The 21079-nt window shown below is 49.9% G+C and overlaps 1 protein-coding gene across 2 annotated transcripts in view; it reads left to right on the top strand.

Annotated features, from left to right (window-relative positions):
* Gnb1l (G protein subunit beta 1 like) overlaps window positions 1-21079 on the top strand; it is an 80992-nt gene that overhangs the window by 54285 nt on the left and 5628 nt on the right. For both annotated transcript variants that reach the window (XM_005369948.2, XM_026777470.1), the window contains exons 5-7: window positions 2903-3065; window positions 7113-7211; window positions 11548-11763. In XM_005369948.2, coding sequence (XP_005370005.1) covers window positions 2903-3065; window positions 7113-7211; window positions 11548-11763 — 478 coding nt within the window. The remainder of the gene's footprint in view (window positions 1-2902; window positions 3066-7112; window positions 7212-11547; window positions 11764-21079) is intronic.

The following is a 21079-nucleotide window of genomic DNA, read 5'->3' as shown; positions in this document are numbered from 1 at the left end:
GAACTCACAGAGATCCGCCTGCCTCTGCCTCCCGAGTGCTGGGATTACAGGCGTGCGCCACCACTGCCCGGCTTTAAAGTCCTTTTTATATTTTAGATAGCATCATTATTCTTCTATCAAAGATTATCTCTGCAACAGGGTGACATATGTTTATACTCTCTTAGGGGTGACTTCGTGGTAATGGAGTCACGTTGGGCAGACTGTCCCTATGTGGTCGGGCTCCTGGGTCTTGTGGAGAAGACTGTGCTAAGACATGAACGTCCTTGGCCTATCTCCAGAGCTCACTGTTGCTTCTTTTAGACCTGCAGTCCCTCTGGAGTGTGCTGCTAAGGTTGGGATTCAGGCAAAGCCCGCTGCCCAGCATCCTTTCTGTGCTTCCCCTCCAGCTGAGCTCTGTTGACATCAGTGTCCAAGGTCACAGACAGGAAGCAAATGCTAGCAGCTACACAGGGGCCCTGGGATCGGTTCCCTGGTCTGCGTTTCTCATGATCTCGGTAGTTTTCAAGGGCTCGATAGAATGCCCCCAGGTTCAGGATAAGACTGAGGCCCTGGGTTTGGGAGGAACCCCAGTGTGCTGACTGCCAGCCTTGTGGTGCTGGGGGTGCATGAATCTCTGTCTCTCCTTGGCAAGTGAGACTGGTGTTGCTCACATAGGTGGGTGGTGCCTGCTGGACCCACTATCAGCATTCAATGAATTTCCCTAATCTGAAAGCTTGTTTCTTATTGGTTTTTGAGACAGGGTCTCACTATATAGTTCTGGCTAACCTGGAACACCTTACATTGTAGACCAGGCTGAACCTGAACTCAAAGAGACCCGCCTCCTCGGTGCTGGAGTTAAAACCATGTGCCACCACTCCCTGAATAAAAATCTGAAAGTTGTAGAGTGTCATGTCAGCTCTCAAAAAGTTTCAGATTTCAGAGCTTTTCCTAGTTCCTGTTTTCAAAATAGGGGGGTTAACTGGTGAAGTTTACACAAATATTCCAAGCTCTGAAAATACCTGAGCACTTGCAGTCCCGTGTGTTTTAGAAGGAGGTTCTTGTGCAGGGCCTGATGGCCTTAGCAGACAAATGAAACAGAAGATGCTGTTGGCAATAAGCCATTTAAAAAGTGGGGAAGCAGGGAACTTTTATCCCAGTACTCAGAGGCAGAGGCCCAAGGATCTCTGTGAACTTCAGGACATCCAGAAGATAGACATAGAGAGACCTTGTCTCAAAATACCACCTACCCTCCCCCACAAAAAAAGGGAAAAAAAAAAAGAGGTCCCAACCCATAGTATTTCCTAGGTCCCTAAGAAGCAGGTCATTGGGGGGGGGGGGAGGTGTCCAAGAATATGTAGGTCTGTTAAAGCCAGCACAGACCCTAGAACATTCTGGGGACACTCTGAGCCTGTGTTAATACCTGGTTTTTCCCACTGTTGGTAACTTCCTGCAGTGGCTTCTGCCTGAAGTAGTTCTGTCTGGTGTATTCTCATGGAACTCTGTCTCCCTTACACCTGCTCACTCTATTGGTAGAATACTGCTTTAGTCAGCACAGAAGAGCTGTCCCTGCTTCCCCTTTCTTAAAGGGCTCGCTGCCAATAGCATCTTTGTTCATTTGTTAATGCTGCCTTCCTTCCCCACGCTGCAAAACCCTTGAACCCCATCTTGGCTTTCCCTTACTCCAGCTGTAGAATCAACGTCTCTCCAGAAACCGGGCTGTTGTGCTTAGAAAACTGATGAGTTTTGGCACTAGGCTATCCATGGGTGGCACAGGGACAGAGACTTGAACCTGTATGTCCATCCTGTCCTACTCACCTGTGTTCATCCGTGTGTCCTATCTGCATGTGTCTGGCCACACACATGTTCATGCTGACCTCCAGGTTCCGATATGACCCATAGTTCTGTATGCTCACCAGCTGTACCACAGCTCTTTGGAAAGGAACCATGTCCCTACATCCACTACTGCTCCAATATTTGCTCAGCCAGAGAGGGAAAGCCAGTGCCTGTAAGGATCCCGGCCTGCTCAGGGCCACTGTTTTTACAGTTATGTGAATCTTTAGCCATGTAGGGTTCAGTCAGCACCTCCCTGTGTGCCTCAGGTCAGCCTCTGTTTGGTCTTCCTGAACCAGTGCCCTGTTATCCACATAGTCACAGTGCAGTCCTTCACAGGCTGTTGCTCAGCTGGCTGGGCTGTTTTCATTGTGCACAACGACAGTCACACTGTCTGTGGGTCTGTGGGTTTGGCACAGCACTGCCATGTGTCCATTTCCTCAAGAGCTACCCGCTGTGGTCAGTTCTCTCATGGTTCTCCATCCCTGTGCCTACTCCTTTTCTAGAATGTCACAGGATTGTAGTTACATGCTACAGAACTTCAGGTCTGGCTTCTTTCACTTAACAAATCGTGGCTCAGCTGCCTTCCAACTGTTGCGTGTGTCAGCAGTCGGCGCTGTCCCTTGCTGAATGGCACTCTGTGGCACAGCATACTTGGCCATTCTTTTGCTGCAGAGCAGCTGGATTTTTTCCAGCTCTGGTGGTGACGCCTGGAGCTGCTCTCAACATGCTTGCATGGCATTTTGAGTGAATGTAGGTCTCAAATGCACTTTGGAAGAGACCCAGGTGAGATTTCTGAGTCCTTAAAGGCACTTTACAGAGAAGAAAGGGGGTGCAGATATACTTCAGTGGCACTGAACGGCAGGAGGCTGGTCATAGGTGCATGCATGTGTCCATAGTCTTAGTCTGTTGAATTATCTTGGCCTCAGTGCCAACTCCGCTGTGAACCCTGAGGGAGAAGTCCTCTTCAACTGAGGCTGGATGGTGCAAAGCTTACCTGGCCTTCTTTGGAAGGGCTATAGGCCAGATACCAGTTCAAGTGGGTACATAATGCTCACAGTGTCTCATAGACCTCCTCCCCTTGTTTCATCAGCCAGGGCCGGGACCTGCGGCTGTGCCTGTGGGACTTGGCAGAGGGCAGGAATACCATCCTGGATGAAGTTCAGTTGGACAGTGTGGGCTTCTGCAAGAGCTCTATCCTGGCCTGGGGACAGCTATGTTGGATGCTTGCTGTGCCTGGGAAGGGCAACAGTGAGGTAAGGACCAGCCCTCATGCACTAATGACACTGGGTTTGTCTTAACCAGACATACTTGTCCTCTCCCAGCAAGGAGGACCACAGGACTTTTGTCAGGTCTGCAACTTACCTGCTTCACTGCAGCTCCAACAGCCTCAGGCTGATGCCCAGCCTGGTCACCTGTGAACTCTTAGCCTTCCAGGGCAATGGTGAGAATCAGGAAGGGCTCAGGCAGACCTGGTACTCAGCATAATGCTGTTCCTGGAGGAGGGCTGCTCAGGGCTGTGTCTAGACCTGAGTGTTTGTGCACGCGCCCACACGTGCACACACACACACACACACACACACACACACACACACACACACACACACAAAAGCAAGCATGTTTATTTACATATTCATGTACATGCATGGCTGTATACAGAGAGGGACCTGCAGAAATTGGGGGTCTGGATGCACTGCTAGCCTGTTGGAAGAGGCAGCAGAGACACCAGTACAGTGAAGCAACAGGGGAATTCACACACGGGTGGAGCTTGTGAAAATGCAGGTTCTGGAGGCTGAATGAGCATGGGAGTGGCCAGGGAAGGGAGGATAAAGCCTACATTTCAAAAGCCAGAATGGGAGCAAGTCTGGAGGTAAGAAGAGGTTCAGAGGAACTCCTGGGCATCCGAGGCTTCTGTGAAACAAGCTGTTCCACAAACTGGCAAAAAGGAAAGGAACAGGGAAAAAAGACATTTGAAAATGGCAACCCAGCAGCAGTGAGGCTTGAGCAACAGGGAGTCCCAGGAGATGGATCCAAAACCAGAATCCTCTGCTTTCTGTAAGAGTAAACTAGCCCTGTCTCAGGCTTCTTCCTATAGAACTGCCATTACCCTGTATGCAGAGCTATGGGTACAAGGCATGACCAGTGATGAACAGCCAAAAGGTGAGGACTGTGCTTCAACTCGATACATGTACATTCTGGAAGTGATGCTGCATGAGGAGGCAGAAGTCACAGATACAAAATCTGCAGAGCCCACAGGCCATGACAAGGACTGTCCCTACCTGAGAACTCAGGAAGACCCCATTATGGCCGTAGAGAGAGGCTGGAGTGTAAGGGGTCTCAGGTGGGAGTTATTGGTGAACTTAGGGCTGTCTAGGATCCCAATCTGGGATTTGCATTGAGAATGTAGAAAACTCAGCATCCATCCTACATCAGAAAAGCAGGTTCCCAGGGTCAGACCCAGGGCAGCTACCTTGCCTAGCCTGATTCTCCAGGCGTCTGGGAGCCAGGAGAGCAGTGCCTAGCCTTCCTGAGCGTGGAGCCTCCTACAGACACTGGAGCTTTCCATCTGGCACCCACTGCCAACTTTTGTTTCCAGAAGGAAAAATGCTAAGTTTGGGCAAGTGTGGCCACCCAGACGGCCGCGAGGGGTGGGAGCATGCTCTCAGGCATTGTTTGGGCCTAAGCCAGCTGTGCTTTTCCAGGGCCCAGTTTAGGCAGATTCCTGGCAGCCTGGAAAACAACCATTTGCTCAGGATATGCTGGTAGCTTCTGAAAATACAATGTCCGGCTGTTCAGATGGCTCAGCGGTAAAGGTGCTTGCTGCCTAGCCTGACAGCCTAAGTTCAATTTACAGACTGCACATGGTGAGAGATCTGTGTCATAAAAGCTGTACACATACACAGAGGGAGAAGGGGGAGGGAGGGAGGGGGAGGGAGGGAAAGGGAGAGAGAGAGAGAGAGAGAGAGAGAGAGAGAGAGAGAGAGAGAGAGAGAGAGAATAAAAACTGTTTTGAAAATCCAGCACCACCTGCACTGAGGGCTAAGCCAGGAAGCTGGTTAAAACTGTGCAGGAACCTGTGACCTCCACAGAGGAAGACTGTGCTCATCAGCAGCCTGAGAATAACTGAGCTCTCTTAACCCTCAGAGTGGCATCTTGTGGGTCTGTGGCTTGGGGTGACCTGGCACTGCCTGGCCTGCTGTACAGGCGGAAACAACTCCCCCACCCCTCACATTAATAAAACTTTTAACAGGTTTTTGGCAAACTGGCAAGAAAAGTATATGTAGCTCCTAATTGGTGATTTAAATGCAATCATGAACAAATAAATGCCTGTTACTATCTCATTATTTATGAACTAGATCTGCTTGGAGACAAAATGACTTTTCTTGGGCAGGAGCCAAGCCTAACCCAGTACACGGGCCTGATCTGCCAGCACCAGCAGGAGCTGCCTGCTCAGTGCTGCTGGCTGTGGAGGACCATGGGCCTGAGGAGACAGGACTGTGGATAGGATCTCCCTCCCGTTTTTTCCTTTCTGGCTTGGGAGCAACTCTAGCGCACACTTGCTGGCCCCTGTCACACTGTCCATCTCTGCTTCCCCTGTGGCAGTCCTACCTCCTATTACATGTTTTCCTCTGTCCCGCCTTCCTCCATACATACCCCCTTCCCATGTCTTGGGCACTCTGCCCTTGGGTGGTCTGCTGTGTAGTCTGACTAGTCACCAACCCCTCTGCTCACAGTAACCTCTCTGCCTCCTTAGAACCATATCTTCTGGGCACTGTCCTGCTTACCTGTCCCTGAAGCTGCAACATCCATCCTGTTGCCTTGCCCTCTACATCCAGGGCCTAGGACTCTCCCTTATCACCTCCCACAGGCAGCCAAGTGTTCTTCGGTCTGTCTCCCAAAGGCCTGAGCAAGTTTCCTCCCACTACAAGGGCAGGGGCTATAAGACTCAGCAGCGGATGAGACAGGGCTGTGAACCATTACTAGTGTTGGCCTTTAGAAGTCCAATCACTGTGGGGATTCTGGTGAGATTACCCTGCCAGAGAACACCCTGGCCCCCACTTATCAGAAGTGGGCGTATCAGCAGGGCTCTAACCAAAGGACCAGGTTGTGTGCTTGCCATTCTGCACTGCCTGAAAGCTGCCCTGGACCCAGCCCAGGTGACTGACATAGAATCATCTTTGTGACTGTGACAGATGAGGTTGTGGCATGGGTTGGTAAGGACAACACAGCTGTTACTTGCCCAGGCTCTGGCCTCTCAGACATTGTACCAGCCTGGCCATCCTGGGTATATTCTGTCTAGTTTATACCCTCCATCCCTTTGGAGCGCTGATGCCTTGTGTGCAGACTTGGGCATGCTCAGCAGGCTTGTATTCATGCGCTTGCTAGTTGCCATGGAGAATTTCTCTTGCTGGTACCTAGAGAAGCTCAAGGATTCCGGAATCCACTCAGCTCACATGACACCAAAAGGTACAAATAGGCACACCAGGTGGTTAAAGGGCATAGAAAACATTTGGTTTGTACTGGGATACAGAATGTCACGTGGGGCCCTTCTGTTCTGCTGAGCTCACAGAGAGGTGACACAAATGAATGAGGGTACCAGGTTAGCACCTTAGATACAGGATGTTTGGGGACCCAGTTTAGTCTGGTCCTTGTGGATGGTGCTGGCCAGCATATAAGTAGTCCACATAGATTTGCATACCCACATGGGAAGCTGGCCCATAAGGCTCATCTCAGCCCAGGCACACAAAGGCCTGGCATCTAGGTAGTCTAGTTTGGTAAGTCAGGTTCTTGGGTACCGGGAAACCAGGATTCAGTGGAGCTGCCTTTAGCTCTGGCAACGTGGTAATTTTCTAGGTGGGTAGTGGATGAGTCCCAGGCCTTCCACACAAGATTTTGCATCATTTTATATGCCTGCGATTGGTCAAAGAATGCCATTGCAGATTCTAACTGAGGCAAGAGAGACAAGTGAAGGAGAGGGAGGATGGGCAGAGTAAGCAGGACCAAGTAAACCAGGCCTGCTTTGCCCAAATGACAAACTGGGGCAAGGTGTGCCATAACTGCTTGCTGGTGAAGGGCTGGTCATTCAGGAATGATGTGAGCATTTGTTTTGCAAGGACCCCAGGAGCATCTAAGCCCTTTAGCCTGTGCAAACTAATTAGAAGGCTCTGCTCTCAGGTCCCTACAGGGAGAGGAGCAGACAGAAACTCACAGCAGCCTTGGCTAATCGCCTTAAACGTCTCTTGTTTGCATAGCATAGACTCGGCTTGGCATCAGCCCAAATCAGCTTGTTTTCTCACTGTCAGGTTCAGATTCTGGAGATGCCATCCAAGACGTCAGTGTGCACCCTGAAGCCGGAGGCAGATGCCAAGCCAGGCATGCCCATGTGCCTGGGGCTGTGGCAGGTAAGACAGCGTGCGCCAGCCACACCCGACAGCCCTGAGTCATGCCCCACTCGGTTGTATTTGTCATCAAACCTATGAGCATTATCCTTTAGAGAACATGTACCTGTTGTCTTCTGGGGCCCAACACTGACTGGACATCGGCTTCTTCTGGGCTCCTGCTAGAAACACTGCAAGGAAATCACCCTCCGCAGGCCCTGGCAGGCTTGCTCCACAGTGCCCAGATGTGACTGTGAGGACGGGACAGTTAGGTCAGCTGTGGAGCTTGCTCCCAGAAGAACACATGCCCTTTTCCTCAGCACCTTGGTCCTCGCCTCTGCTAACTGATGTCAACAAGCCTGTGTGGCCCTCACTGTTCTGGGCATTCACTGTTGCCACTTCTCTACCTTACAGAGGTCTCAGGAACGTTAGCATGACAGTTTCCCCGTGGCCATTCCAGGGAAGTCTAACGTTAGCATGACAGTTTCCCCGTGGCCATTCCAGGGAAGTCTAACGTTAGCATGACAGTTTCCCCGTGGCCATTCCAGGGAAGTCTAACGTTAGCATGACAGTTTCCCCGTGGCCATTCCAGGGAAGTCTAAAACTGTAGCCATTTCCTTTGTTCTTGATAGTCGTTTCTCCTGGGGCTGCTGCAAAAACTAAGACCCAGACAGTCATCACAGCCTAAGGTCTGGAGTCCCTCCCTACACACAGAAACAGGCCCAGACCTTCTCAAGGTGTCCAGGTCAGCATCTTTTACTCCTGGGTCTCTATTTACTGTCTCATTGCAGAAAATCCAGGAAGCCTGCCTCACAGTCTTAATAGGTACAGACACCACAGTGGGCGGGTCACAGGGCAGCGTCCATGCGGGGAGGGGTTGTAACCCTTTGGCCATCTTCTTAGTTCTCATTGGTGATTTCTCCCTCGTGGCTTGCTGCCTCCTTGAACACTTTTAAACGTGAGGTGAAGTGGGCATGACCACATGATTCAGTTTGGAATCGCCCGCATGACCCACAAAAGCCTGGGAGGGCACCTCTGTGCCTACCCCAGAGGTTCTCTCGGGACGGAAGGCAGAAAGATGTCTGGCCTTCTTTCAACTGGCTTTCCTTGCAATTTCTTGCTTTATTTTTTATTTTTATCTTATACGTATGAGTATTTTGGCTTCATGAATGCTTGTGCACCACTTGTGTGCCTGGTGCCTGTGGAAGTCAAAAGATAACTTCAGATCCCCTGGAATTGGAGCTATAGAGTATTGTAGCTGCCATAGAGGTGCTAAGAACCAAGCCTGGAACCTCTGTAGGAGCAGCCAGTGCTCTTGACCACTGTGCCACCATCCCTCCAGCTCTTGCAGTTTCTTTCTTTCTTCCTTTTTTTCTTCTTCTTTTTTTATTTTTGTTTTTCAAGACAGGATTTCTCTGTGTAGCTTTGGTGCCTGTTCTGAATTCTCTCTGTAGACCAGCCTGACCTCGAACTCACAGAGATCCGCCTGCCTGTGCCTCCTGAATTCTGGGTTTAAAGGTGTACTACCACCATCCGGCTTCTTGCAGTTTCTTAACTGAGAGGGTTAAGTTTAGATTTGAAGTCTTGAGTAAGCTGATCCTTGTGTTCAGCTTTTGCTGTGCAGCTTCCTGGAGGAAAGCCTTTGGGGAGCCAAGGCTCCTGAGAGCCTAGCTGACAGAGCTCCTGGGCCCATGAGTTTGCAGCCTGACTCAGGGGCAGAGCCTAGTTCTTGGCTTCACTGTCCTGATGGAGCTTCTCGAGAGTGTCTGGGCACTGGGAAAATAAATGTGTCCTCATCTTGCCTCCTGACTTTACTCACACTGAAGTACCGAAGGAGGTGACCATGGTACACACAGGCCTGGCACAGGCACCTGTGGCTGCACCACTCCTCTTCTGTACCCTGGAAAACGTGGCTCTCTGCCCAATCGTGTAAAAATTCCATCAGAGAAGAGAAGTGTAGAAAGGGATGTACCAACTTGTTACGGTAATTAATATGGTTGACAGAAGGACAAATCACAGTTTTGTTGGGGATACAGATCCAATGTGAAGCTCACAGCTGCAACAAGCCTCTGGTTATAGGAATGCTCTTTGTTTTCTCCTAAATCCAGAAGTCCTAGGGTATGAGCTCACTGGTGTGAGTGTGGAAAGTATCCTGACCTGGTGCATCTTCTGAATCACTCGTGCTCATCTTTAGCTCATGCTCTAAAGTAGCAGTCCTGCATTGCCACAGTAATAATCACAGGACAGATAGGCTGTAATATCACCAGTACCCACCCTCACAGAAAGTTCCCGTCTGAGTCTTGAGGCCTCTCAACTGAGCTGTGCACACCACTGGGGTTCCTATAGGCCTGGTCTGCTACTATCTCTCAGGCTTATTTCAAAGGTCCAGAGAAGCTACCGGACCAATCTTTGTGTCTAGGTCCCCGCTGAAGGCGAGGGGAACTGCTAGGGAAGGCAAGGCAGGGTGACTTCTTATCCTCAGTCCTGCAGCGTCAAGGCTGTGACCACCAGGGACACTGTGCAGCCTGTGGTGCCTGTCACTGAAGGCTACAGGAACCAGGGAGATCCAGTAGAGTGATGTGATTGGGGCTACACTATGGTGGTAACTGGCCGGGGCTGAAAGACCAGACATACCTTCTAGGTCATCTGGCTCCTGAGCTGGCCACCCTTGGTACCATGGCAGAGGGACCTTATCTAGTAGCTCCTGAATAATCTGTGTTGCTCAGAACTCAGTCACAAGCTTTGTACAAGCCAGTTAGAGCTGACACCAATGATGAGGACTCTGAACTGCCCCGACTCAAGACAAAACAAAACAACAAACAAACAAGGAAAGCTGCAGGGGGAAGGAGGCAGCGTAGCTAGAGCTGTAGAGGTGGGTATAGATGTCACCACAGATCACTGCTGGGGCTCTAGTCAAGTAGTGAGAGGGTTCTCTAAATGGGCTTCTAGGGCAGCATCTACCAGGGGCCCATGCTGTGGGTGGTGATTAAGAGTGGCAACAATTGGCCTGTATTCCTGGTTGGGGTGCAGAGGGTTCTGGGATTCTTGAGCCTGGTGCTGCCCCTGTCCTGGTCTAAACAGCAGCAAACACTGTAGGCCTGCACAAACCACTTCCAAGCAGATGACCTGAGAAACACCAGCAACTAGTTCCTCCTGTGACAGAACTCAGGGGCAGAGCCAAGCAGAACCACTCTGCGGGGCACTGGACACTGCCTCTTAAGGCTGTGGTCAAAGGACACAGTATGGACACTGACCCTAGCAGGGAGGGATGGAAGATGATACGAAAAGTAAATTGCCCAGGAAACACAGGAAACTTCATGTTTCCTCCCAGGAGCCTCGCTCCTTCCTATTCTGTATACGTAAATCTGGATCACCAATAGGATATACCCATTTACAAGCCATTTCTGGACATATAGGGGCCCTTGGTGGCAGCTCTGGCCTTGGCAAGTTCACTGTTCTTGCGGAAAATCTGGTCATTGTGTCGTCCTTTCCTTATCATTGCCATCTTCCCAGAAGCTAGTCTACAGTGTGCCTTGCCCCCACCCCTCCACCAAGCTTACACTACACCACACCTCAGCCACAGCCTGACCCAGAGAGCTCTGGCCCTTGTGCTGTTTGTTAGATGCATGTCATAGGCCTCTGACTAGCCCAGGCGTCCTTGCTCAGCCCTGTGCAGTTTCTCTTGGGCTGCTGTGCCGTACAGGGACTGATGGCATGTCCCTGAGGGTGACTTGGAATCCTGAAGCACTCTTCTTTTGTAGTTGTTTCAGAGGCTAAATAAACGAGCGTCAGCCCAGGGCGCAGAGCCCTCTGACCCTCGCCCTCATCCATCATGATAGTGAGGGCCTCTCACACCAAACTTCCAAAGGGGGTGGGGGGCTCTTGCAGCTATGTTAACAAAGCCCTGAAAGTCCATCCCCGTGAGCTCGCAACTTTCCTGCCTCGGGTTCTAGAAGATGACTAGTCTCAGCCAGGAGGGACTTGAAGTTTTACATCTGGAGGAGATAAGGAAGAAGTCTGAGTCCATCCCTGGCTGCCCCAGGGTGCTGATGGGTGGGTGCCAGTGGGTGTTATGTCATCCTTGCTTTGGACAGGATCCAGTGTAGGTGAAAATGCATGACAATGTGAGTTCTGGGGGCTCAGACTCCACCCCCAGCTCCTCAGGTACTGAGCAGCGGCCCTGCCAGCCCCTTGAGAGGGATGTGGAAGCCTGCTAGGTTACATGGAAAGCAAAGGGACTCTTGCTCTGACCAGGCCATCCCCATTGTGGACATGGCTGGAGAGAGAGCTAGTCCTGCAGTCTTACAGTTCAGTGAAGACAAGACTGTTTGGGAGCCAACCACTGTGCCATTCCCTACAGATTAACTCCAGTCCCCGCCCACTCCTTCTGGCTGGCTATGAGGATGGATCGGTAACCCTGTGGGACATCTCAGAGCGGAAGGTGTGCAGCCGAATCGCCTGCCATGAAGAACCTGTCATGGGCCTTGACTTCGACTCTCAGAAGGCCAAGGGCGTCTCAGGCTCTGCCGGGAAGGTACTAGCTGTCTGGAGTCTGGACGGCCAGCAGTCCCTGCAGGTCAGTGCACAGGCCCGGGCCTCATTTATCCTGCTCTGCACTAACAGTCTGATAGGCCGAAACAATATTTAGGCATGAAGAGGAGTGGCTGCAGTTCCCTAGCTAATTAATCACTCGGAGGCAGTAGGGAGCAGGGGCCAGTGGGCGTGAACTCACCATTCACATGGTTTGGGTTTCTCCTGGACCTCGGGTTAACAGCCATCAAGTCTTGTCCATCTAGAAAAAAAGGCACGTAGTGTCCAGGCAGACCAAACTCCTTTGTGAAAACTCAGAGGAATTTGGTCAGTAAGGAACTGATTAATCAAAGGGGAAAAAAAAGGAAAAAAGAAAGAAAAGAAAAAGAAAAGTTATGGCAAATCCTGCAAAGCAATGGCCTGGTGGATCTGTAAGCTGGTCCTCGGGACACTGTTGCTCACAGAGCACAGGAAAGCCCACCAGGCAATAAGGCCTTGGAGGATCAAGGCCTGCTGGAGACAACTCCACAATGTCCTGTATGGCCCCAGGATTGCCTCTGTCCCCTAGAGTGCAGCATAATGGGCCTAGCTGGCTTGTTCCCCATTTGGGCTGGAGAAATGATGGCAGGGGTTGTGAAATATATATATCCAGGACTTGGTTTTGTACAGGTCTGGCAGACTGTAGGTTACCAAGACACCACAGGTGGTCTGGATACACCGACTAAAGGTAGGAAAGGCGCCTGTTATCTGGAGTCTCAGAAAGCAGACCTGGCCTTGGCCAAACAGTGGAAACAACCCTGGTGGGAGAGCCACGTGCCCTATGGAATATCATATGGCTGTAGCCCAGCACCCAGTCTCACTGGATTGGCTAAAGCAATAAAGTCAATGGGGGGGTCATGCAACTCTTCTTTGGGGGCATGGTGGTCCAGGTTGCCTCCACCCAATAGGAGGCATCAGAGGTCATTACTGCACTTTCCCAAAGTGGGAAGATACCTTGCTCAGCACACTCACACCGCCCTGCTCAGATCTTGCAGCCAAGGATAGGGTTTGCTTTGTGCACATCAGGCCCAGGTCTAAATGACTTATCCCAGTTCCTGAGGGGTGTGGTGGGGAAAGTCAGGGCTAGGTTGGTGCTGGGTGCCACCCAGGTTCTTGAGGGCATCACTAAACCCAGGGTAGAAATTAGGGCCTTATGAGGCCATTCTGGGAAAGGGACTGATTGTGGACAGTAAATAAGGGGCAGAAGAAGTCCCAGATCAAAAGGAGGCTGATGTGGAATAGAACCATAGAAGTACCCAAAGACCATATGCCATGGCTTGGGCATAGTGACTGTAGCCAAGTAGGGGCAGATTCAGGAAAGTAGAGACAGCATAGGTAACTTGGCCTCCCCACCAGCAATGCCTAGCAGAAAAGGGGAAGATGGGCAGTGAGACCCAGCGGTAAGGCAGGCACATACCCATAGCACTAAGCATTAACCATCTCTAGGGTCCAGCTGCGCTGGGCAGATAGTGGATTGAGAGTAAAACTGTCCTGTATGTCCACCCATCCTTCCCTCCATGTCTGAGAGACCCACAAGTTTCCTGTAAAGGGAAGGGTCTCGAACCTGCAGAAGAGCTCCTAAGCCCCCAGAACCATGCCCTGCATGTGAGCATAAGGGAAAGCACAGTACTTGACCACTGCATCTGTGTGTCCTGAGTCCCCACCTCACTAGGTGCTGAGTCCAGCAAGTAGGCTTGGGGGTCTCCTTCACACACCCTTCCTGCCTCTGAGGCCTGGTAAAGGGTAGCGGCACCACCCTGTGGGGTCCAGCATCCATCCCCTTGTGGCTTGACTCATCAGCCTGAAGGCAGAGGATGGACACCTAGGCCCCTCCTGCAAGAGCTGGGCATCTCCTACTCTCGTATCCTGCACCCGGGAAAAGTCCTTCCAGCCCATATCTTCTTGGAATCTCCCTACATGTTTGGGAAACAGCTGCTGGAACTTAAGACTTAATTTATGGGCATGTTTCAGTCCAGAGATGCACTTTTACTCTACTAATGAATTGAAAAGTTAAAGCAGAAGGGGAGCTAGGAACTGCAGCCTGGAAGTAGTTGGGGTGAGGTGGGCAGGGCCCGACTCAGCAGTAGACATCAAAGGAGGTAGGGAGCCCCAGGCCCCCTGCTGAGCTTGCCTTCCTGCTTGGGAGGGTGCGAATGACTCACGAATCTGATGAAGGCCCAGAGCTGTTTAACCCAGAGTCAGGTCCAGTGTTGGCCTTAGAGCCCCAAAGATCCTCGTTCTTATAGCCCAGGCCTCGGGGAAGGAAGCATCTGGTAATTTGCCAGGGCAAGCTATTTGAGGTCATTTTTTAACACCTGAGAGCCAGTGAGATGGCCTCCAGTCCACAGCATCCTTGCTGGTGCCATGGCACCAGAACATGGCCGCCCGCCTTGGCCCACGCCCCACTGGTTCAGACGTGCTTTCCTCACATCCTCCTGCTAAAGCCTCCAAGGAACCCAAATCAATCTCCCAGCCACTCGGGACACAGATCCCTGGCTGAGGCGCCCGCAGCCTAGCATGGGTAATCAGAACCAGATGGTGCCGCGCCGAGCATTCCTGGCACCTGAGGTCATGAGCTGTAAGAGCCACTGGTGGCCAGAGAGCCTTTCTGGAGGGTCCTGAGCCCAGGCCAGGACTCAGGCAGGGAGGGGCTGCTATGACCAGTAGGATGCCTGCGGAGGACAGCATACTGGAGAGTGCCTGGGGAACCTCAGGGACGTTAGCTCACTCCTGCCTCCCTGAGGTGGCTCTGCTGCTAGCCATCATGTTTGGGCTTAGATACAGGTGGTACCCAGGCCCTCTCCTTCCTCCACACAGAGTAGGGCCCACAGCCTTGAAGCAGGGACTGATTTACAGCCCGTAGTATTTTAGGTCGTTAAGTAATAACAAGGCTCCCTTACCCAGATCAGCCCAGTGTGCTGAGCAGAGTCCCAGCCTTGTATCCATCTGCAGTCCTGGTTGTGCCACAGTCGTGGCCTCAAGAGAGCCACTGGGGCAGCTGGTCAGAAAACTGTACGGTCATCTCCATGGGTACCAAGAGGGCCTGTACATACTGGAGCAGAACATGAGGTTCTTCTCACATCAAGAGCTTGTAGGGAGGCAGGAAAAAGTCAGCGTGAGACCTCTTTGCCTCTGAGGATCAGTCGGGGCTCAGAGTAATTAGCAGCCAGGCATAGGGTTAAGAGCTGCCCTCATCTCTCTGGAAATCAGCACTGTTAAGTTCCTAGGACAAGGAAGCAGCAAGGAAGTGTCCTTGAGACAGGGCCCTGAGTGGGTCCCCATGGGGCCACTCTGTACCCAACAGTCCCCTCTCTACTTTGGCCAAGCCAGCATTCTCAGAGAGACAAAGATAAAAGTGTCAATACAGTCCCATGTATAGGTTCCCAGCCCCCAGTTCCCCCAGGATCATATATAGCTCTCCAGTCTCAGGAAGAGCAACCAGGTCTGTCTGCAGGCATGGGCGAGCCCCACATGCATGCTCAGGTGCACCACACCACAGCATCTGCTCCACACCCTGCCCCGGTGCAGGCTTTGCAACCTGTGTGTGGAGCCTAGTGAGGACAGAGAGCAATGGAGGGTCCACATCAGCAGACCGATGCCTCGTACACAGAGCTCCCACCTGAGCTCGCTCTTTTAACTGCTGTGGCCACACTCAGTTGGGAAACATTTAGAATAGGCTGGGGCTCTGCCAGATGAGAACGTAGAAGATGGACAAAATATCAGACCACAAGAGACATCAGAGGGACAAGAAGAGGTGGTCAGAGCCAGTGGACAGACGGTGTCAGCAGGCCATGAATTGGAGCCCAACCCTGGAAGGGCCAGAGAGGGCATGGCAACAAGAAAGCTGGAGGACTGCGTTGCTATTGGCATTCGTTGGGACCCAGACTTGTCATATGAAGCAGGTCACTTTGGATGGAACTGGGTAGTGACAGGTTCTCACTGGGTGAAGTTCCTTCCATGTCTGTGGGGGACAAACTGGACTGTGAATGGGTGCTGGGTTTTGACAAATGTGTTTATTGCCTCTCTCTGACTGACATGGGCTTTCTTACTCTTATTTGTATATGTGTGTTCGTGTATGTATAGTATATATGTATGTGTCTGTATGTGCTTGTGCAGGTAGAGGTTGACCTCTGGGATCTTCATCAGTCACGCTCCACTCTTTTTTTTTTTTAAGATTTATTTTATTTTAAAGTGTGTATATGTGCATATGACCAGAAAGGGATATTAGATCCCCTGGAGCTGGAGTTAAGAGGCAGTTGTGAGCTGCCTGACGTGGGTGCAAGAGCTGTTAAGACTCATTCTTAACTGCTGGGCCAGCCCCAACCCTTTATTTATTTATTTGTTTGTTTGTTTGTTTACCTGGAGCTCACCATTTACCTAGACTCGCTGCCAGCAAGCCCCAGAGACCCTCCTGTCCTTCACCTCCCCAGTACTGGGATTCCAAGCCAGCATCATTGCTGTAGATTGTTTTTTATGTGAATGCTAACAGCCCAAACTCAGGTCCCTGTGCTTGCTTAGCCAACACTTTTACCAACGGAGCCATTTCTATGGACTTGGATGGTCTTCTTGACTCTGTTAATTTAGAAAGTGCAATTGTGTTCCCTTTAGTATCAAAGCAATGAAGTAAAGCCTGCTGTGGCAGTGTGCACCTGTAGTCTCGGCTCTCCAGAAGGCTGAGGCAAGAGGCTCACTTGAGCCTAGGAATTGAAGACCACTTTGGCTCCCTAGTGAGACTCCATCTCAAAGAGGAATAGTTCTAAGGTAACCAACTGTGATATGTGTCTCACTGACTCCACTGGGTCAGACTTTGGGCTGCAGTTGACTGGCACCCAAGCTTCCTACCACGTAGTTTTGCTAGTGGCATTGAGGAGCTAGAAGCTGCAGAAGAGGTCCCTGCTCTTCTGCTCAGAGGCTAAGTCCGGGCATGAATTAACCTCTTCTTTGCTGTTGTATTGCAGGGCTGGGGGTTCAGGCAGGAAACCTGGGCCTCTTGTTCCTCAAACACTTGGCCTGAGCTGCTTTAGTCTGGACTCTGCACGCTGGGCTTGGGGATGGGGGCATGTTTTTCTAGACTTTTAACTTTAATCTCTACATATGTGAAAAATCTCTACATACTTGTCTGATGAACATTTTGTAGTTGTTGGCGACTGGTATGTGAGTGTCAGCCACATTCTTCAGCCCTGTCCTTGGGCGTACTCGGTCATTCCAGCTCACGTTGGACGTGGCACCTATCAGTCGCAGTTCCTCTGCCTGTGTCCCCGTAGCTTCCCGCTGCCAGGTATCATCACCCCTCACTTCTAGGTGGACCCTGTGTTTATTTTCTCTGGCCTCTAAGCCGAGCTGATTGGAGTGTTTTTTATGGTTCTAAGTGTTTGATTCCCCACCCCACACCCCAGTTATCTTCTGGTTTTCAAATTCTAACTTAATTACATTGTGGTCAGAGAACAAGGTCTGAATGACTTCAGTTCTTTGAAATGCAGAGCTGGTTCAGTTTGCATCAGTGGTCCACACGTGCTTGAGAAGAATATGGCTGTCTCTGGAGATGCACATAGACACCTGCCTAGGCACACACGTGGCCAAGGCCCTGGGGTACAAGAGAACCTCCCTGCTGGCCTCTCCCTCCCCTAGTCCCTGTTCCCATTGTTCCTTGTTTTATGCATTTGAAAACTAGCTTAAGAACAGCCAGTAAGGTAATTACCTTCCTAGTTTCCTTCAGTCCCCTGGGAAAGAAGTCTATCTACCAGCTGTTCATGAGGCTTACACGAGTTTCCTATGTGGGTTTCAGTTCTTCTTAGTCCTTCCTGGCCCTTCAAGGTGTAGCTGTGTCCTATGGATCTAGCCTTTGACCTGCTGCTGATTTCTTTTTCTTTTTTATTTGTTCATAAATTTTAAAAAATTTTTAAATATTTTTATTTTATGTGTATGAATGTTTTGTCTGTGTTAACCATGTTGTACAGTTCCAAGAGAGGCCAGAGGAGCGATAGACTCCCTGAAAATGCAGTTACAGGTGGCTATGAGTTAACATGGGTGCTGGGAAGCAAACCTGGGTCCCCTGGAAGAACAATGAGTACTCTTAATGGCTGAATCATTTCTCCAGCCTTCTTATTTTAATATTTGAGACAAATTCATGGGGCCCAAACTGTCCTCAACCTCGCTGTGTGGCCAAGGATGAGTTTAAACTCCTGATCCTGCCTCTGTCTCCTAAGTGCTGGGGTGGCATGTGTACCATACCAGCCCAAAGGGTCGCATTTTACACCATAAACAATCCTGGGGTTTTGTTGTTGTTTGAGATATAGGGTTTCCCTATATACCCCTGGCTGTCTTGGAACTCACTACTACAGGCTAGATTCAAATTCACAGAGATCTGCCTGCCTCGGCCTCCTGAGTGCTAGGGTTAAAAGCATGTGCCACCATGCCTGGCATGCTGGGGCATTCTTGAATGGTAGCCCTCTTCCCATAAACTAAGACCGAGTTTCAGCCCCTTGGTACAGTGGCCTCTGAGTGTGTGACATGGTTGTGATGTACCTGTGTCTGGAAAGGCTTCCTTGGGGCCCACAGTTCTGGATCCATGTGCATGGGCTGTTAACAGGTCAACCCCCAGCCTAGGTATCTCCAGAAATGGATATCATACAGGTTTCTTAGACATTTTGTCTTTGTTTTTTGTTTTTGTTTTTCAAAACAGGGTTTCTCTATGTAGCTCTGGCTGTCATGGAACTAACTCTGTAGACCAGGCTGGCCTTGAACTCAGAGATTCGCCTGCCTCTGTCTCCTGAGTGCTGGGATTAAAGGTGTGTGCCACCACCACCAGCTAGCGTGTCTTTGTTTTACATCAACTTCAAAACCAAGTCTGGTGCTTCATGCCTGGAAGAGGAGGCAAGGCCATCAGGAATTCAAAGCCAGCCTTGAACTTGGCTACACAGTGAGTTCAAGATCCCTCATGCCCGGCCTAAATCTTTTCTTCATGTGATTTATTCTTTGATCCATGAGTTCTTTAGAAGAAATTAGCTAATTTCCAATTACTTGTTGATTTTGTAGGCATCTTTAATCTAGCTAATCCTGTTGTCAGTCTCTGGTTTGGGTCCTGCATGTGGCTCTGTGTGTGAGAGCAGACCTCACACACCTAGAGGAGACAGGTGCGGGACAGATGCTGTCCATTTTAGTCAGTCTACAGTTCAGGTTCTTACTGATTGGGCTGCAGTCTGGTTTTCTACCGGTTCCTGAGGAAGGCTCTTAGGACCTGTCCTGCTCTACCTAGTTCACCCTTTATTTCTGCCAGTTTTCTTCATTGTCTTTGAAGTGCCTTGAGGTCTGTAAGCATTTCAGACGCTTGCTTCCCCCTTGCAAATGAACCGTTCTTTCTGAAGTTACATGTAGGGGTGTGTGTGTGTGTGTGTGTGTGTGTGTGTGTGTGTGTGTGTGTGTGTTGCATGTAGTGTGCCAGAGCAGGGAGAGGGGAGGAGCGAGAACACTTGAGATGGAACCCAGGACTCCCATGTGCTGGGCAAGCACTGGCCCTGAACTGTACCCCGCCTAGAGTGTCCTCCTCTGCCTCCTGCTGCACTTTGTCTCAAAGTCGGCCTGAGCTGATACTGAACAGCAGCCTCTGTCTTCTTAGCTTTGTTCTTTGTGTTGTTCATCTTTTCCATGCTTCTACCTTCAGCCTGTCTTTATGTATAATTGAAAATTTGTCTTTATAGGTGACTTGTTATTTCTTCCCCCACACACACACTTTTTTTTGACACGGTCTCACCAAGTAGCTCTGGTTTGCCTAGAATGCTGGCCTTGAACTCACAGAGATCTGCCTGCCTCTGTCTCATTCATGATGGGATTAAAGGTGTGAGCCATCATGCCAAGCTGTATGTTGCTTTTTTTTAATGCTGTCTGACAATCACTGATTTCTAATTGGAGTCTTTGATCCGTTTGTACTTAGTGTTCTGAACAGGAATGGGGTTGAGTCTGTACTCTTAGTATTTGCTCCTTTTCTGTGTTTCTCCATGCTGACCCAGTCCATCTGTGTCTGTCAAACAGTGGCTGTGTTCTGAGACATGCGCTGTGAGGTCTTCCCACTACTGTTGACTGTCAGAGCATTCCTGGGCTTCTGCGAACATCACCCTCTTATATTAATTTTGCTTTAAATAGTGGAGAAATAGCTCAGTGGTTAAGAGCACTGACTGCTCTTCCAGAGGACCCGGGTTCAATTCCCAGCACCCACATGGCAGCTCACAACTGTCTGAAAATCCAGTTCCAAGGGATCTGACACCTTCACACCAATGCACATAAAATAAAGATAAATAAATCATAAAAAAATTTAAAAAAAACTATTTTTTAGAACTACGGTAATTTTTAAAAATTGTTTTATTGAGCTATATATTTTTCTCCGTTCCCCTCTTTTCATCTCCCCTCCCCTTCCACCCTCTACCATGGTCCTCATGCTCCAAATTTACTTAGGAGATCTTGTCTTTTTCTACTTCCCATGTATGTTAGTTATATCCCTGTATGTCTCTCTTAGGGTCCTCTTTGTTGTCTAGGTTCTCTGGGATTGTGAAGTGTAGGCTAGTTTTTCATTGCTTTATGTCTAAAAGCCACTTATGAGTGAATACATATGAAGTTTGCCTTTCTGGGTCTGAGTTACCTTACTCAATATGATGTTTTCTAGATCCATCCATTTGCCTGCAAATTTCAAGATGTCGTTGGTTTTTTTCTGCTGTGTAGTTCTCCATGGTATAAATATACCACATTTTCCTTATCCATTCTTTGGTAGAGGGGCATTTAGGTTGTTCTCAGGTTCTGACTATGACAAACAATGCTGCTATGAACATAGTTGAGCACATGTCCACAATTGAGCATCCTTTGGATATATACCCAAAAGTGGTATTGCTGGGTCTTGAGGTAGCTTGTTTCCTAATTTTCTGAGAAATCACCATAATGATATCAAAAGGGGCTGTACCAGCTTGCACTCCCACCAGCAATGCAGAAGTGTTCCCTTTTCCCCACAACCTCTCCAGCATAAGCTGTCATCAGTGTTTCTGATCTTGGCCATTCTTACAGGTGTAAGATGGAATCTCAGAGTTGCTTTGATTTGCATTTCTCTGATGACTAAGGATGTTGAACATTTCCTGAAGTGTCTTTCAGTCATTTTAGATTCCTCTGTTAAGAGTTCTCTGTTTAGGTCAAACTACAGTATTTTTTAAAATATTTATTTTTAGTTTTTGTTTCTGTGTTGCATATGAATGCATTCCATGTACACAAGTGCCTGTGGAGGCCAGAAGGCGGCATTGGCTCCCAGAGCTGCAGTTACAGGTGCTGTGACCACCATGTGCCCC

This window comes from Microtus ochrogaster, unplaced genomic scaffold (assembly GCF_000317375.1).
Source record: "Microtus ochrogaster isolate Prairie Vole_2 unplaced genomic scaffold, MicOch1.0 UNK68, whole genome shotgun sequence".
Classification (NCBI taxonomy): domain Eukaryota; kingdom Metazoa; phylum Chordata; class Mammalia; order Rodentia; family Cricetidae; genus Microtus; species Microtus ochrogaster.
This window is presented reverse-complemented; position numbering and strand designations above follow the sequence as displayed.